The sequence below is a fragment of the Nycticebus coucang genome, chromosome 21 (assembly GCF_027406575.1).
Source record: "Nycticebus coucang isolate mNycCou1 chromosome 21, mNycCou1.pri, whole genome shotgun sequence".
Taxonomy (NCBI): domain Eukaryota; kingdom Metazoa; phylum Chordata; class Mammalia; order Primates; family Lorisidae; genus Nycticebus; species Nycticebus coucang.
The window spans coordinates 22,108,532-22,127,569 of record NC_069800.1 but is presented as its reverse complement, the minus strand read 5'-3'; the positions used below and the strand labels follow the sequence as shown (position 1 = coordinate 22,127,569).

Here is a 19,038-nt window from a genome sequence, read left to right as displayed (position 1 = left end):
CAAAGGAGTCTGAGTCACGTAAGTAATTTTGCCTATAAACTCATTGAGACGTAAGTCACATCTCTGATTAGTTCAGTCAATAACTCAGCAAATGAGTGACTAAAGTCAGACTAAGAAAACCGGCTTCTTGAGTAAAATCATCATGTTTCCAAGAACTGTTCTGGTGCCATGGGACAGAGCCATAAGAAAATTCCTATGGTTTGCTGAACCAGGGGCCTTGATAATAATGAAGAAAAGCAGTTCCTAGACATGACCTCTTACTGGATACTGACCCTAACATCAGTATAGTTTGAAATGCCACCTACTTGATATTCTGTACCTCTCTGCCTATGTGCCCCAGAACATAGCTAAAGCAAATCAGATGAATAAGAGCAGACAAGGACCAGGAATGTGCTTATTTTTAATCTAAGTTCTATACCTTGAATGGCAGCTCGATTCCACAGGAGAAGTGCCAGTGGGTACATCTTCTCTTTCTCAAGAATTTTGGCCTTTTCTAAACAAAAAACAAACAAAAAGGGAGGCATTCCATTAGGAAGGGTTAAAATGACTCTATAGTAAAGTCATATATGCATATGTATGATTGGGGAATTGCAGAGAATTTTAACTTATCTTACTAGATTCCAAAATGAATGCTGAATTGCTTTGAGCTACTTCATACCCCATTTCTGCAAGCAGTGCATACTGAACAAGAGAAGAATCTAGATCACCATCTTTATAGGCAAAGTAAGCTGTCAGGAATTTCTCAGCCCAGTGGCCTAGTTCACAGACACCTTTATAAAGCTGTATATGGAAGAGAATCAAGCAGACTAGTTAGCCAATATACTTCATCTCAAGCAAATGATGACTGAAAAATTAATCTTCAGCTCCTAGCAAGGATTTTAGGTCTAAAGAATGGCTTTTACAAATGATTTAAGGTAATAGGTTAATACCTGTTATAGTCACAAAGATTACATGTATATTATATATTTTGTCTTGAGCAAAACTTCCTTGGGCTTCTCTTAAATTCATATCATAAACTTTTGTGACTTGGAGACTATTTGGCAGAACAAGAATGTATTGACTTATGGATTTTTGTTGTTGTTGTTGTTGTTTGTTTAGTTGGTGGTTGTTGCTTTTTAAAGGAACTATACCCTTGGGCACTGTTGTTTAATAAGGTAAGTTATGAGGCCACAACTGATGTGGAAAGGAGAGAATGAAGGAAAGACAGTGCCCAAGGGTATAGGTGACATAACTGTGAGGGAAGTGTGCAGAGCTCTAGAAGGACAAATGTCAACTTAGCTGAATAGCCTTTATGTAACCAAAAGAGGTTAGCCATACATAATTCATTAGGAAGTTGGCAGAGGAGCAAATCTAAAGATAGATTATTAGCTGGAAGCTTTTGAAATGAGTTTCAGAGGGACTGGGTTGCAACACAGAGGTATTTATACTGGTGCAGCGGAAGTGTTTAATAAATCAATGAAGGCATTAAGGTCCTAAAAGCATTCTTTTGAAAAGTACATCTCTGGCTCAGGCTGAAAGAATCCACTTTCTCAATAGTCATCCCAGTCATCAAAAACTTAAGGACTCTGCTTTCTGGGAAGAAGTGGGCCATGTTTTCTAGTCTAAATCAAGCCTTTCATTCCCCAAGTAGCAATTCCCAGTCCCACTAGAGGTGCCAAATTACACTGGTGATTTGATTGAAGGCTGAAACAGAGCTCCTTAACTGGATTCATAGGTGAGCTCTGAACTTGATGAAAAGCCAAAGGTGAGACAGAGGAGGGATGATTTCTTTCTCTCTTTCCCAACCTGAGCTACATCACTGCTTTTCCTCTCTGACAAATGTCAGTGTTCACATTGTCAACTGAGAGAAAGATGTAATAGCTATAAAATCAAATGCACCAACAATTTAAAGACAGTGTCACCTCTTCTGTGTGATAAACGAAAAGTATTTTAAAAAGAGTCCATATTTACCTCCACAGCAGTTCGGCATGATCTTAAAACTCCTGTTCCTGTCGCGTACATCTCGGCCAGATAATAAATGGCAAGGGGTTGCCCGCTCTGAGATGCCAGGTAAAAATATTTGAAGGCAAGTTTATAATCCCTCCATATGCCAGAGCCAGCTGAAAATTAAAATTGTTTTGAGCCACCCCTTGTATATTTTATTTTTTACATTATAATCTATGGATATAATGGCCCACTATTTTAAATAGGATGGGAAAAGCCAACCAAACGTCAAGTTGCTATATATTTGGGGAGTGTTCAGCTTGTTTAGAAGAAAGAATATAAGGATTTATATTCTTGATCAATTCAGAAAAAAACACTTTAGTCTCATGAAAATATCTCCTTTTAATGAAAAGGAGATTAAGTGAGCATCTGAGAACCAGAAGCTCCACTATGATGCACCTCCCATCTTTGTCATCCTTAGACACCAGGAGAGAAGTCTAGTTTTCTTCCAGTTACAACTATGGAGTACGGTGCCAGCAAATCCCAGCTCCAGGACGCCCAGCTCTCATTCATCTCACACTTGCAGCAAAGAGAGGCTCTTGGCACTAGGGGGGATGGGGGCGGTGGGGGGGACCAGCGGACTCCCAAGAGCTGGGATTCTTGTCTTGGCTCTTTTACTTTTGTGAATTGGGCACATCTAGGCTCTTCATTTGCAAAAGGAGAGGGCTTTGCCTAAATGGCCCATAAATCCCCTTCTAGCTCCAACATTCCATGTAGCTATTGATTGAAAGTGAAAGCTATGGGAGCGGATCACCAAGTTTGAATTCAGGCTCCATTATGTGATCTTGGGCAAGATGTCTGACCTTGTTATGGCTCTGTTTGCTTATCTATAAACTGTGGGACACCCTTTGACAGGTTGAGAGGGCCAAATTATACATTAGCCATGACTGTAATGCTTATTCTAGAAGCTTGAGGAATCTGATAGATTCCCAAGTCTAAGGTTAGAATGAACTTGAAGAACAAGGCCATCTTAGGTAAACCTCAACTCCCAAGAGAGTGCAAAACAGGCCCTCCTGCTGGGTTATTATGGAAAATGCCAGGTGACCTCTTGACCAGATTTGACCCCTGATGTGATTTGCTGCAACCCCGGTTATACCTCTGGCATGAAGGATTGATGGGGATGCTCAGGTGTGTTCAGATTTTCTGGCATTTGTCTTGGATGCCCCCTCTTTCAGTCCCCACAGAGATTATTACAAACCTTCTTTGCTTTCTGAGACATCCTGCCCCAGCCACCGTGCCTTTGCTCTCAGAAGGCAACTTAGTACCTATTAGATCATGGAGAAAAACTTCACATTGTCTGTACTTTTTTGCCTCTCTATCCGCTCATATTTACATTTTTACCATCTTTTCTTCCCTCCCTCCAATCTTTAAGGGTGAGAAATCAAGCCTATGAAGCCTATGAAGCCTTCACCTATGGTGGGTCCAATTAGATCAGTGGTTCTCAACCTTCCTAATGCCTCAATGTATTTTCTTTTTTTTTTTTTTATTGTTGGGGATTCATTGAGGGTACAATAAGCCAGGTTACACTGATTGCAATTGTTAGGTAAAGTCCCTCTTGCAATCATGTCTTGTCCCCATAAAGTGTGACACACACCAAGGTCCCACCCCCTCCCTCCGTCCCTCTTTCTGCTTTTCCTCCCCCCCCCCATAACCTTAATTTTCATTAATTGTCCTCATATCAAAATTGAGTACATAGGATTCATGCTTCTCCATTCTTGTGATGCTTTACTAAGAACAATGTCTTCCACTTCCATCCAGGTTAATACAAAGGATGTGAAGTCTACATTGTTTTTAATGGCTGAATAGTATTCCATGGTGTACATATACTACATCTTGTTAATCCATTCCTGGGTTGGTGGGGCATTTAGGCTGTTTCCACATTTTGGTGATTGCAAATTGAGCTGCAATAAAAAGTCTAGTACAAGTGTCCTTATGATAAAACGATTTTTTTCCTCTGGGTAGATGCCCAGTAATGGGATTGCAGGATCAAATGGGAGGTCTAGCTTGAGTGCTTTGAGGTTTCTCCATACTTCCTTGCAGAAAGGTTGTACTAGTTTGCAGTCCCACCAGCAGTATAAAAGTGTTCTCTTCTCTCCACATCCATGCCAGCATCAGCAGTTTTGAGATTTTGAGATGTGGGCCATTCTCACTGGGGTTAGATGATACCTCAGGGTTGTTTTGATTTGCATTTCTCTAATGTAAAGAGATGATGAATATTTTTTCATGTGTTTGTTAGCCATTCGTCTGTCATCTTTAGAGAAGGTTCTATTCATATCTCTTGCCCATTGATATATGGGATTGTTGGCTTTTTTCATGTGGATTAATTTGAGTTCTCTATAGATCTTAGTTATCAAGCTTTTGTCTGATTGAAAATATGCAAATATCCTTTTCCATTGTGTAGGTTGTCTCTTTGCTTTGGTTATTGTCTCCTTGGCTGTACAGAAGCTTTTCAGTTTAATGAAGTCCCATTTGTTTATTTTTGTTGTTGTTGCAATTGCCATGGCAGTCTTCTTCATGAAGTCTTTCCCCAGGCCAATATCTTCCAGTGTTTTTCCTATGCTTTCTTTGAGGATTTTTATTGTTTCATGCCTTAAATTTAAGTCCTTTATCCATCTTGAATCAATTTTTGTGAGTGGGGAAAGGTGTGGGTCCAGTTTCAGTCTTTTACAGGTAGACATCCAGTTCTCCCAACACCATTTATTGAATAGGGAGTCTTTCCCCCAAGGTAAGTTCTTGTTTGGTTTATCGAAGATTAGGTGGTTGTAAGATGTTAGTTTCATTTCTTGGTTTTCAATTCGATTCCAAGTGTCTATGTCTCTGTTTTTGTGCCAGTACCATGCTGTCTTGACCACTATGGCTTTGTAGTACAGACTAAAATCTGGTATGCTGATGCCCCCAGCTTTATTTTTATTACTAAGAAATGCCTTACCTATACGTTTTTTTCCCCGGTTCCATACAAAACGCAGAATCATTTTTTCCAAATCTTGAAAGTACGATGTTGGTATTTTCATAGGAATGGCATTGAATAGGTAGATTGCTTTGGGAAGGATAGACATTTTAACAATGTTGATTCTTCCAATCCATGAGCATAGTATGTTCTTCCATTTGTTAATATCCTCTGCTATTTCCTTTCTGAGGATTTCATAATTTTCTTCATAGAGGTCCTTCACCTCCTTCATTAGGTATATTCCCAGGTATTTCATGTTCTTTGAAACTATGGTGAAGGGAGTTGTGTCCTTAATTAGCTTCTCATCTTGACTGTTATTAGCGTATACAAAGGCTACTGACTTGTGGACATTGATTTTATATCCTGAAACATTACTGTATTTTTTGATGACTCCTAGGAGTCTTGTGGTTGAGTCTTTGGGGTTCTCTAAGTATAAGATCATGTCATCAGCAAAGAGGGAGAGTTTGACCTCCTCTGCTCCTGTTTGGATTCCCTTTATTTCCTTCTCTTGCCTAATTGTATTGGCTAGAACTTCCAGCACTATGTTGAATAGTAAAGGTGACAGAGGACAACCTTGTCTGGTTCCAGTTCTAAGAGGAAAAGCTTTCAGTTTTACTCCAGTCAGTAAAATATTAGCTATGGGTTTCTCATAGACAGCTTCAATCAGTTTTAGAAATGTGCCACCTATGGCTATAGTCTTCAGTGTTCTAATTAGAAAAGGATGCTGGATTTTATCAAATGCTTTTTCTGCATCTATTGAGAGGATCATGTGATCTTTATTTTTGCCTCTGTTAATATGGTGGATAACGTTTATGGACTTGCGTATGTTAAACCAGCCTTTCATCCCTGGGATGAAGCCTACTTGATCATGATGAATGACTTTTTTGATGATAAGCTGTAATCTACTGGCTAGGATTTTGTTGAGAATTTTTGCATCTATATTCTTGAGTGAGATTGGTCTGAAATTCTCCTTTTTGTTTGCGTCTTTTCCTGGTTTTGGTATCAGGGTGATGTTTGCTTCATAAAATGTGTTGGGGAGGATTCCTCCTTCCTCAATTTTTTGGAATAATTTCTGCAGTACAGGAATAAGTTCTTCCTTGAAGGTTTGATAGAATTCTGGTGTGAAGCCATCTGGACCAGGGCATTTTTTGGTTGGAAGATTTTTTATTGTTTCTTTGATCTCAGTGCTTGAAATTGGTCTTGAAAAAGCTCTATTTCTTCCTGGGTAAGTCTAGGGAGAGGGTGTGATTCCAAATATTGATCCATTTTCTTCACATTGTCAAATTTCTGGGCATAGAGTTTCTGGTAGTATTCAGAGATGATCTCTTGTATCTCTGTGGGGTCAGTTGTTATTTCCCCTTTATCATTTCTGATTGAGGTTACTAGAGATTTTACTTTTCTATTTCTCATTAGTCTGGCCAATGGTTTATCTATTTTACTTATTTTTTCGAAAAACCAACTCCTTGTTTCATTAATTTTCTGAATGATTCTTTTGTTTTCAATTTCATTGATCTCTGATTTGATTTTGGAGATTTCTTTTCTTCTACTGACATTGGGCTTAGATTGTTCTTCTTTTTCCAGTTCCATAAGATGGCTTGTGAGATTGTTGATGCGCTCTCTTTCTGTTTTTCGAATGTAAGCATCTAAAGCAATGAATTTTCCTCTCAAAACTGCTTTTGAAGTTTCCCACAGGTTTTGGTAGTTTGTGTCTTCATTGTTCCTATGCTCAAGGAAGTTAATCATTTCCTGTTTTATTTCTGCCTGCACCCATCTGTTATTCAACAGCAGATTGTTTAATTTCCATGTCTTTGTTTGGGGTCGAACGTTTTTGTTGAGTTCCACCCTTAGTGCCTTATGGTCTGAGAAGATACAAGGTAAAATTTCAATTCTTTTGATTCTGTTGATATTTGTTTTGTGTCCCAGGATATGATCAATTCTGGAGAGCATTCCATGGGGTGATGAGAAAAATGTGTATTCTTTATCTCTGGGATGGAGTGTTCTATATGCGTCTATCAAGCACAGTTGTTCTAGGGTCTCATTTAAATCTCTTATATCTTTGTTTAATTTCTGTTTAGAGGATCTGTCCAGCTCTGTAAGGGGAGTCTTAAAATCCCCTGTTATTATGGTATTATCGGTTATCATATTGCTCAGACTGAGTAAGGTTTCTTTCAAGAATCTAGGAGCATTTAAATTGGGTACATAAATATTTAGAATTGAAACGTCTTCTTATTGTATTTTTCCCTTGACCAATATAAAGTGACCATCTTTGTCTTTTTTGACTTTAGTTGCTTTAAATCCACATGTATCTGAAAATAAGATTGCAACTCCTCTTTTCTTCTGAATTCCATTTGCCTGAAAAATTGTCTTCCAACCCTTGACTGGGAGCTTTAATTTGTCTTTTGAAGTCAGGTGTGTTTCTTGGAGATAGCAAATGGATGGCTTGTGTTTTTTAATCCAGTCAGCCAATCTATGTCTCTTCAGTGGGGAATTCAAGCCATTAACATTTATTGAGATAATTGATAAGCGTGGTAGTGTTCTATTCATCTTATTTTGTGAGAGTCTATTGCTTAGTGTTATCTTTTGTATCAGTGTGGAGGTTAGGTTCTGTCCTTTAATTTCTGAGTTTTTATTTTGCTGCTGATCCATTGTGATGGTCAGTGTGTAGAAAAGGTTGAAGTATTTCCTGTAGAGCTGGTCTTGTTGTGGCAAATTTCTTCAATGTTTGTATATCCGTAAATGATTTGATTTCTCCATCAATTTTAAAGCTTAGCTTAGCAGGGTATAGAATTCTGGGCTGGAGATTGTTCTGTTTAAGTAGATAAAAGGTAAATGACCATTGTCTCCTTGCTTGGAAAGTTTGATTAGAGAAGTCTGCAGTCACTGATGGATTTGCCCCTATAGGTCAACTGGTGCTTACTCCTGGCAGCTTGCAGAATTTTTTCTTTTGTCTTGAGTTTGGACAGGTTCATCACAATGCATCTTGGAGAAGCTCGGTTAGAGTTGAGGAGACCTGGGGTCCAATATCCCTCTGAAAGCAGTGTGTCAGAATATTTGGTGATATTTGGGAAATTTTCAATTATAATATTCTCTAGTATGGCTTCCATTCCTCTGGGGCATTTTCTTCCCCTTCTGGGATTCCTATAACTCGTATGTTGGAACGCTTCATAAAGTCCCATAATTCTGACAGTGAACATTCTGCTTTCTCTCTCTTCTTTTCTGCTTCCTTTACTATCTGAATTATCTCAAGAACTTTGTCTTCTACCTCTGAAATTCTTTCTTCTGCATGCTGTGACCTGTTGCTGATACTTTCCATTACATCTTTAAGTTCCCTAATTGACTGCTTCAGTTCCTTCAGCTCTGCTATATTCTTTCTATATTCTTCATATCATTTATCTCTTATTTGGTTCTGTTTTTGGATTTCCTTTTGGTTATTTTCCACTGTATTAGCAGTTTCCTTCATTGTTTCCATCATTTCCTTCATTGTTTTCATCATGTGTATTTTAAATTCCCTTTCTGTCATTCCTAACATTTCTTTATATGTGTAATCCTCTGCAGTAGCTACCTCATGGTCCCTTGGAGGGGTTGTTCTTGACTGGTTCTTCATCTTGCCTGGAGTTTTCTGCTAATTCTTCTTCATGAGTGATTTCTTTTATCTGTTTCCTTGCCCTAATTTTTCTTTTACTTCCTCTTGCTCTTTAAGTTCCTGTGCCTGTAGACTAAGTTTTCGATGAGTCCTTTTGGTACAGGACCAGAAGGATGAGAAGGTTGAAAAGCAAGAAGGGATGAAAGAAAGAAGGAGAGAATGAAAAGAAAATAGAGAAATGAGAGGGGGTGGGTAAAAGGAATATTGACAAAAAGAAGAGAGGCACAGAAAGAGGGAGACAGAGCAATATAGGTGTACAGTAGGGTACTTTGACACAACCTTTAAAAAAAACCACTTTCTGGGGATGTCCAGTTGGGTGGGTCCCTTGAGGTCAGCACCTCTTTGCTAACCTGATCAGACACAGTACCCCACCTCCACCAAGTAGAGAGGAAAGACAAAAATGCTATAAATCAAACCAAAACAAGCAAACAGAAAACTTTACGGGATAAAATTGGGTGAAAAACTAAATTATAGTGGTAGAAACAGTAGGAAAAATGAAGTTCTAGTTATTAAAAAAGGCAGCAATGGGAAATTATAATTAAACTAGAAAAATTGAGAAAGAAAAAAGATCTGTACGGAAGAGGTGGAAATTAAAAAACAAAACAACATCAAAATAAACAAAACAAAAACAAAAAAACAGAAAAAACAAAACACAACCAAAAACAAAGCAGTATGTATATGTTGTTGAATATTGTCTGGGCAACACGTGGTCTTCTGGGGTATGAGATGTTAATCACAGTTCTGATACAACTGGAGGCTGCTGATTTCTCAAACCCAAGCAGGTAGACACCCTACATCTCTCTTCAGCCCACTTAAAAGGCACTTTGAACTTGTAAACTTGCTGAGCACAAGCTTTCCCAGGAAAGTGCTTATGGCTGGAATCACTGCTGAAGTGGCTATCCACTTACCCAGTGTGCCAAAATCCGTCTCACTCTGCCCCTGAGGGTTAGGGCTGCAAGGCAGCTCAGACCCCACCCTTAGGCTACTCGGTCACTCGGTTTCCAGCTCCCACCCAATTCTAGCTCTGCGACCCTGAGGGCGGAGCTTGCCGGGGCAGATCGCTCACAATGGCTCCCTGTGGCCCACAGCCAAACACTATTAGCTCTATCTGGCTCAGCGACTCAGACTGGGGCCCTGGAAAACTGCCAAAGTTCTCCGCATTCCCGCTCAGGCTCTCCCCAAGGCAGTTCAACTGAGTGTCAAGTCCAAAGACACCAAAACAGTTCACAGGTAAGGCCTTTCTGGTTTGCAGTCTCGCTGCTACTGAACTTACAGTTGCGGGCGGGTTTAGACGGATTGAACACACGTGACCACTTGCCGTTTTTCCACTGTTTTAGTCCTCTTCTTGTGGTCCAGAAGTCTCTCGCTGACTCTCTGTATCCTCACAGGGGTGATGATAGGCAGATCCCACCAGCCAGAGATGCCTGGAGTCCTGTCTCCCCGGACTCACGGTGCCCAGATGCAAGGAAGCCATCGGCTGCCATCTTGCTCTCCTCCCCAGCCGCAATGTATTTTCATTGTTAAAAAGGGGCCGCAACCCACAGGTTGAAAACTGCTGAATTAGATCATAATACTACCAAAGTTTTCCAGAATTTTCTTTCATCAATTATAACTGTGCTCACATCTCTTGCCATCTTAAAAACATCTTGGTTCTTGGTCTCTCTCATACTGCAATTCCATCTCTTTCCTTCCCTTGAAGAGCACACTGCTTACTTATCTACTTCTTCACCTTCCATTCACACCTTAACCCATTGTCATCTGGCTTCCAATCCAACAGTCCAGTGAGCTCTCCAACATTCTCCATATTTCCAAGTGTCCTGGGTACTCAGTTATTTCTTACTTTTTTTTTCTTTTTTTTTTTTTTTGAGACAGAGTCTCACTCTGTGCCCTGGGTAGAGTGTCCTGGTGTCATAGCTCACAGCAACCTCAAACTCCTGGGTTTGAGTGATCCTCTTGCCTTAGCCTCAAGAATAGCTGGAACTATAGGCACCCACAACTACACCTGGTTAGTTTTTCTGTTTTCAGTAGAGACACGGTCTTACTCTTGCTTGGGCTGGTCTTGAACTCTTGAGCTCCACCTGCCTTAGCCTTCCAAAGTATTAGGATGAGCCATGGTGCCTGGCCTTTCTTACCTTTTTCTAACCAGGCTTTTCATTCATTTCACAGGGGTGCTCATTCATTTACTCTTTTTTTTTTTTTTTTCAACATTCATTTACTCTTTCTCAAACATTCTACTGCCTTGGCTCCCTTAAGATCTTTTTCTTTTCCACGTTCCTCTGAACACAGCTTTTCATTCTTCTTAGCAACTAGTATTCCTCTGCCTATTCTTCAGTATAGCATGGAGGACCACCAGATTTCTGATCATAGCCCGCTACTCCTTCCTCTCAGACACCCTCACCTCCCTAAGCAACCTCATCTATGCTGAACTGACTCCTGTATGTTGATGCCTCTCAAATCTGTCTCTCCAAGCTTGACTTTTCTTGTGAGTTTCATGCTTGATTCCAGGTATGTGCACTGAACATCACCAGCACCTCAAACTTAACCATGTCAAAGGTGAGCTTCCTGACTTAACACTTCCCTGTCCCCTTCTCTATTTGGTGTCCGTTTTAGTCTTTTTTAAAGGGGTAGGAAACCTGTGGCTTTCTGGTTCCTTGAGTGAGCCCTTTTTGACTGAACCCTAATTTTACAGAATAAATCATTTTACTAAAGGGATTTGTTCCATGAAGTTTGGATTCAGTCAAGGGGCCATACTTTGGAGCTCTGCAGGGTTCTTAAGACCACAGGTTCCCACCCATTCTAACCAAGCACACCAATCTTTTGATTTTTGTTACAAAATGAGCAGACTTAACAAGGTACATATTATTCTAAATAAAGCAGCCATATTCATAGCACTTACAGTAGTACATGAAACCTAACTGGAACTGTGCATTGGGCCACCCTTTGTCTGCAGCCTTCTGAAAGTATTTAAGTGCTTCAGCATAATTCTGCAAGATAATTACACTCTATTATTTAAATGTATACGTACATGTATAACTTTCTGGTAACAATTGACTTGTACTTTTTATAAAGAGTACAGACAGTGCCCTTTGTGATTTAAGCTAATTAAAATAGTATTAGAAGTGTTACATATTTTATTTCATTATTATACAAGATTCTATTAGGAAATAATTATCTCATTTTCACCATAGTGATGTCTTTTTCTACACTGACAGTAGGTTTTGTTAGATATTGGGGGAAGGTCACTCAAAAGACAGAGGTTAAATGAAGAAGATAAATTTCTCTGTCAATAGAATCCTCAGAGGATCCTCAGAGATATAATTAGGAACACTATTCTTTTCATGAGCTTGCTCTGTGTCTTTTGAACAAAGGTGCCACTGGGTTATGTTGGTCACTATAAAAGTTTTGAAACAGACTATGTTCATGGTTCACTATTTCACTTTTAAGAAACAGTGTCCTTTCTGATTCTCAAGTTTCAACTTGCTTGGCTTATTGGTGTTGCTGGGAAGGCTTCATTTGTTTCCATCTATGCAGATTTTGTTTCTTGATTTTTGTGTATATCAAAACTTACATAATGACCCAAGTATTGTATTCTCTATTATCTGATATAATAGTTTGGCAAACCAGGTAATTAGAGACTAATTCCTTTAAATTAATGAATAATCATGAATTTTGCCCTATAAATTGCTAGAAACATGTGAAAAAGATAATAAAATTATGTAACTTACCACAGGAACTCCTTTTCCATAAAAATAAAGAAGACCAAGCCCATGAAGACCAATTGCATTGCCCTAGAAGAGTTTTAAGAACTCAAGTAAAGTCCCAGAGGAATTCATGATAAGGAAAACTACTGCAAAATCATTCAAAATATTTGAAATGCTCTCAGTAAGAGATTAATCAAGGCAGGTTAACCAAGAAGTGGGCAGGTTAGTTTGACCATCTCTCTAGTCTTTTCTTTCATACCTTCATTATCCCCTCTGACTAGAAAAGAGAAGAGGGAAATGGAGTTAAATCTTTCCTCTATTCTTTCTTTCAACACATATTAATATTGAGGACTTGCTTTGTGGGTAATTCCATAATTGAGACAGGGAAAAGGTAGAAGGTGAGAGGGGAAAAGATGAATAAACCATGATCCCTGCCTTAAGAGAGTTCATAGGCTTGTGGTCTATAAGCCATATCAATGGATTGGGTTATCCTCTTAAAGTTATGTCAAGTGTGCCAAATCCTGAAGTGGAAATAAATTGAGAGTGTTGTGGACACCTAGAAGAGGAATACTTTGCTGTCTGGTTGAGGCTAGGAACTGAAAGTGATTGAGTTGTCAGAGTTGGTGATATTTGAGCCCGGGTTTAAAGGATATGTAGGAGTGTTCCAGAAGCAAAATGTCTATCCAGATAATTGTTACCTACTTTGGTTAAAGGAGATTGACATAAATGGCCAAATAACATTTTAGAGACTCTATGGATTTCAATCCAGACAATAAAGTATTGCTGGTTTATGTTTCTTTAGTCAAATTTGACTGCTTATAACATAATTAATGTTTTCTTTTACTTGATGCTAAATTACTACTTTTCTGATAAATATTCTGAATACTCCAAAGAAGGGGAAATTTAGCACAGTTAGTGTTCAGCACATGTTAAAATATGTTGGTATTTAGCACATCAAACCTGGATGAAGAGCGAATTTTTTTTTGTAGAGACAGAGTCTCACTTTATGGCCCTCCGTAGAGTGCCATGGCATCACACAGGTCACAGCAACCTCCAACTCCTGAGCTTAAGCAATTCTCTTGCCTCAGCCTCCCGAGTAGCTGTGACTACAGGCGCCCACCACAACACCCGGCTATTTTTTGGTTGCAGTTCAGCCGGGGCCGGGTTTGAACCTGCCACCCTCGGTATATGGGGCCGGCGCCTTACCGACTGAGCCACAGGCACCACCCTGTAGAGTGAATTTTGAAGGTGCCTCCCCCAACTAGAAAATTCCTTTTTCTTTGCATCTCCCATCATGCATTCCACCCCCTAGTGACTGAGTAAGGAGCCAGGGTTGACCACGTGGCCTGTATTCAGCAGATCTGTTGGTTTGTTTTACAAGTGTATAGTATTTCTTCAGAAATTAAGTTTTGATAGAAACTGCTCTCAGGTTTTTCTTACCACCTGAATTTAGTTGTTGGGGGTGCAGCCAGGGAGCCCCTCAGTGACACAGGAATAGTTCATAGAGAAGGCATATCTCAAAAGCTGTTTCCAGATTCAAAATTCTGAGCCTATGCCTCTCAAAGGCCCTGCTATTGTTAGAGTTTTTAATGACAGCCCATCTGTACTTAAAACTGGTGACATAACTCTGCCATCTTCTACCGTCTTTTCTCCTGACCACATTTACTTGGGGTTCTAGGACTCCTGAGAGTAGTGGGGTTGATGTGATGAATATGGCAAATTCTGGTGAGTCCGTCTTCTTTTAATGAGCCTTGTTTAGGTGGTGAAGAAAATGGAAGGGAAGAGAAGGGAAGTGAGAGGAGGGAAGGAAGAAGGGAAAGAGGAAGGAGAAAAGCTGGAAAAGTGGGAGAAATTACTTTCCTCCTCTAAAAGAGTTCCACCAAATGTTTACGGACCAGAGTGCCTGTTTAGGATTTTGAGGTCAGGAGAGGCTGACTCAGACACTTCTAGGAGCTACACAGGTGATAATAAGAAGTATAGTAAACCAGGTGATGGAGAGAGCAGCGGAAATAGAGGCAAATGGAGAGACCCTGCCCTGTGTGAAGGCTGCGGCAGTGCATGGGCAACTCTGTTCCAGCTGCCTCGTGCCCCACGGCATGGCAGCTCTGTACTGTCAACTTGTGACATTTTCCAAGCAAAACTGGATGTTAGATTTTGATGTGAAGTTTACCAGTACTTAAAACTTTTCGTGGGCACTCCAAAACCTGCGTGTAGCCAATACCCTAGAGTATTGGCAGTCCCCAGGTTCTGAAGGTTTGTTGTTAAACTGAATTTGCATGTAAGTTGGAACAGGTACATTTACCTATGAACCCTGTTCATAGGTGCAAGTTGTGTATAAGTCAGATTTTTGTAACTTGGAGCCTTCTTGTATACAACTTCCACTGTGGGGCTTAATGCTTTTGCTTAGATTAACTGATGTGAACCCAAGGAGCATATGGTCATTTATTTGACAGGTATTTCATGAACCTGGGCTATAGGTTAGGACACTTGCCCTCCCCTAGTTGAAGACACATGGACTTCAGACAGTACAGAAGAAGCTACAAGGTAGAAAGGTCTAAAATCCCAGCAGTGGAAGTGAGTGCAGGGTAAGGTCAGAAGAGGGAAGCGATTATGTTAATATAAACAAAAGGGAGTGGGGTGGTTTTGTGAAGGGAGAGAGGCTTAGGCTCTTCTCTGGGGGATGAGTGGGACTTAGAATGGAGGGCTGGGGAGACATAGGACAGAAGATGGGGAAGGGCCTGATGTCCTCAGAGGTGTCAGGGAACCAGAGGACTGTGGCCCAGTATGAGCTCAGTGTCATAAAGAATAACTGTCCTTATTCTTAAGTAAATAAGACAAAGAGATTATAAAGGCTCTGTGTCCTAGTATTGGTATAACTTAAAAACAAATTTATAAAAAGTAGTTTTTAAAAACAAGTAGTAAGAATGTGAGTGAGAAATCTGACAAATTGTTCAGGCCATGTCTACCTAATGCTAATTAGCATAATTAGCTTAATACAATTTCTGATTTCCTTTTTTTTTTCCTTTCTCTTTTTTTTTTAAGACAGAGTCTCACTTTAGTATCCTGAGTAGAGTGCCGTGGTGTCAGAGTTCATAGCAACCTCAAGCTCTTAGGCTCAAGTGATCCTGTGCCTCAGTTTTTCTATTTTTAGTAGAGATGGGTCTCACTATTGCTCAGGCTGGTCTCAGAGCTCAAGCTATCCACATGCTTCAGCATCCCAGGATGCTGGGACTATAGGCCACCATGCCCGGCCTTCAGATTTCCATTGTAAGGGAAGGATACCTCAGGTTTAGAAGACAAGGGGCCCAGGTCACTGCTGGTTCCATAGCCCCAGACAGCTTTGGAGCTGTGTTGATTTATATACTCAACTTCCTGACATTATTCCTTTGGGCTGACAAATCAGTTATTTGCCAGATTATAAGAGATCTCCCTTGTTACCTCTTTTTCTGGGGTGGGGGGTGGTGGTGTCTGCTTTTCTTGTCATCCTAACCTAATGGTACTCCAGATAACTGCCTTGCAGAGCAATAATTTCACACAAATTACAAGGAAGGGGAGCTGAATGTTAGCCTTCTCAGTAATTTACACCATAATAGCAGAAGCTCTGAGGTGCTAGTCATTTATAAATAGGCTCCTAAAGCAGCATGTGGGCTTTTAAAAACTGAGATCAGTGGAAAATACTCCCTGACTTGAGCCCACCCTCACTGCCAGTGTTGCAGTGTGTGACTGTCAGACAACAGCAGGCTTCCTGCTGTGCGGGCAGAGGGCAGAGAAGGTTTATCAAGGCTGTTTGCCAATACGGGGCCCTTGGGTATTGGGATGTGGATGTTCTTCATGCATTAAAGGAATTCAAGGAATCTACCCAGTCTTGTTGGACAGATATCAGCCTCACTGAGCCTAGGAACAAAGGCAAGACTTCCACAGGAGGAAGCAGGCTTTTTGTGTGTTTGTTTTTTATTACTCTGTGGTATTCTAGGAGCCATCAAACAGTATTTTTTGGAAATTACAAAAAAAAAAAAAAAATGACTGGTATTTTAAATTAATCCTGTGGCCTAAATTATATTTATTTGGAATATTTTCTTTCTTTTCTTTTTCTTTTTCTTTTTTTTACCTTTCATTAAGTCATATACACATAGATCATGAATACATTTACGCATTTGTGGGGTACAAAGTTGATTTTTTTATACAATTTGGAGTACTTACATCAAACTAAGATGTTGGCGTGGATGTGGAGAAAAGGGAACACTTCTGCACTGCTGGTGGGAATGCAAGTAATACGTTCTTTTTGGAAAGAAGTTTGGAGAACACTCAGGGATCTAAAAGTAGACCTGCCATTTGGTCCTGCAATTCCTCTACTAGGAGGAATCCAGAAGACCAAAAATCACTTTGTTTGTTTGTTTTTTGGGACAGAGTCTCACTCCTTGCCATGCTGTGGCTTCGTAACTCACAGCAACCTCAAACTCTTGGGCTCAAGTGATCCTCTTGCCTCAAACTGCTGAGTAGCTGGAGTTATGTGCACCACAATGCCCGACTAGTTTTTTTGGTTTTTTTTCTTTTCCTGTTTTTAGTAGGGTCTCACTTTTGCTCAGGATGATCTTGAACTCCTGAGCTCAAGCGATCCACCCACGTTGGCCTCCCAGAGTGTTGGGATTATAGGTGTGAGCCACTGTGTCTGCCCTCCATTCTGTATTGAATGTGCTTTAAAGTTCACTCTACATAACTGTCTCCAGACAGCAAAAGATAATAGTGCACGTACTATGTGCCAGACACTTGTTTAAGTACCTGACAATATGAGGCACAAATGTATTTACTCCTTTAATCTTAACAACCACAATATCAGGCAAGTAGGTATTCCTACTTCATAGATGGGGAAACTAAGGCTCAGAGAGTTTAAGTAAATTGCCCAAGGTCACACAGATAATAGGTTATAGGGATGGCGTTTAAGCCAGGGATTCTGCCTCCAGAACCACATTCTCAGTCACTTTGCCCTGGCCACCTTCCTGACAACCTCCTGCCTGGATCAGGGGTGGGGTTGGGGAGGGGATCTGGCCTTTGGGTTAGATCTGACCGGAGAAAAGTGGACATTTCTTGGATGTCTTTGTCTTGAACTTCCTAGAGTTATTGATTGAGTTTTTCCTTCCTCTGACCTTACTATTCCTAAGCTAAATAGCCTAATGCACAGGGGCAGGGAAAGACGAGCTCCGTTTGGCCTCCTGCCCGCCCCTGCGAGGGTACCCACATCACTGCCATTTTCATTTACCACGAAGACAAGTCATATTTCTGCCCACCCCCACCTCACATTTTATTTTCAATGATACTGTACTTGTCCAGGATACAAAACTCCTCACAGCCTCCTTGTTTGGGCTTGGAAGTTTGAAGACAACTCTCTAGCCCAGTCTACATGCCGATTGTTTTTATGTGTTTATGGTGATAGGTTGAGGACCTACCTTGTTGGCTGCCATGGAAAAGTATTTGAAGGCAGTCGCGTTATTTTGTGGTGCGGCGGCATTCCCCTCTAAATACATCTAGGGGGTGAAAATGAAAGAGGTTGTAATAAAACAAAAGAATTTGAGTGTGACAGAAATGTTTTAAAATGAAATAGAGTTAGTGGTCGTACAACATTGTGCGCGTAGTATATGCCACTGAACTGTACATGTTAAAATGGTTAGTTTTAAGTTATTTGAATTTTACCTGGATTCCTTTAAAAGAAAAGGAAAAACCAAGAATACCATCCACTACAAACATTCTGGAACGACCTTGCTGAGGGCAAAGAAACCAACCCTACTTGTGTTTTCTCATGTCTCTTTTGTCTAAATTTACTGCATGTAGCACTTCGGGAAGCAGAACACTCGTCCCCATGGTTACTAATGCAGATGGGCTGCAAGGAGCCTAGGGCAGCACTCAGGGGAGCCAGTGGTCTTTGAAGGAGAGAGAAGAACATGCTGCTCTGGGGGAACCCCACAAGGCTGCCTAGCAGCCTTGGGAAACCCTGGCAGAGGTGGCATAGGAGGGACCCTGGCCAGCCTGGAGCTGATTCTCCTTCAAAGCCCCTGACTGAGCCCATCAGAGTGGTCTCTGATGCCCACCCAGCCTGGCTTTGCTGTTACGTGTCAGGGAGGGGGTCCTCATAGGCTCATAGCTACGCTTAGGAAGATCTCTGAGTCAGGAGTACTGTTTTTCTTTTTGAGACCGAGTCTTACTCTGTTGTTGCAATTGGAGTGTAGTGGCCTCCTCTTAGCTTACTGCAACCTCAACTGCTGGGCTCAAGCAACTCCCTTGCTTCAGTTTCTCTCGTAGTTGGGACTACAGGCATGTGCCACCATGCCCAGATCACTTTTAATTTTTTTTGGTAAAGATAGAGTCTTGTTCTTGCTCAGGCTGGTCTCAAACTTCTGCCCTTAAGCCTCTTACCTCAGCCTTTTGGAGTGCTGGGATTACAGGTGTGAGCCACAGCACCTGGCCCCAGGTATACTTTTGAGGCTGCTTGTATGGGGCTACTGTTGTATGGGGCTTCTTCTCAAACCATCACCTTGAGAATCCTACCCTTAGGTTGTAGCCGAATGACCCCCTCAGCTGCTTCCATGAAAGAGGCCTGTAGTCCTGTTACCCTACTCCAGGTTTACTTAGCTGGTCCCACCCATTTATCAAGTTTTTAAGATAGAAAATATTGATGGAGGTGAAGCATGTACCTTTCCTATAAATGCCATGGCGTTTGCACTCCCAGCCTTTGCTGCCTTTAAGAAGTAGTATAATGCTTTCTGGAGAGA

The 19,038-nt window shown here is 40.7% G+C and overlaps 1 protein-coding gene across 3 annotated transcripts in view; it reads right to left on the bottom strand.

Moving 5' to 3' along the window:
- SEL1L2 (SEL1L2 adaptor subunit of ERAD E3 ligase) overlaps positions 1 to 19,038 on the bottom strand; it is an 81,781-nt gene that overhangs the window by 22,926 nt on the left and 39,817 nt on the right. For 2 of the 3 annotated variants that reach the window (XM_053574296.1, XM_053574294.1), the window contains 6 exons: positions 18,961 to 19,029; positions 17,719 to 17,796; positions 12,299 to 12,361; positions 11,470 to 11,557; positions 1,951 to 2,099; positions 419 to 493 (listed from right to left, as the gene is read on the bottom strand). In XM_053574296.1, coding sequence (XP_053430271.1) covers positions 419 to 493; positions 1,951 to 2,099; positions 11,470 to 11,557; positions 12,299 to 12,361; positions 17,719 to 17,796; positions 18,961 to 19,029 — 522 coding nt within the window. Of the gene's footprint in view, positions 1 to 418; positions 494 to 614; positions 781 to 1,950; positions 2,100 to 11,469; positions 11,558 to 12,298; positions 12,362 to 17,718; positions 17,797 to 18,960; positions 19,030 to 19,038 lie in introns of all 3 variants that reach the window. The other variant, XM_053574295.1, reaches the window with a different exon arrangement.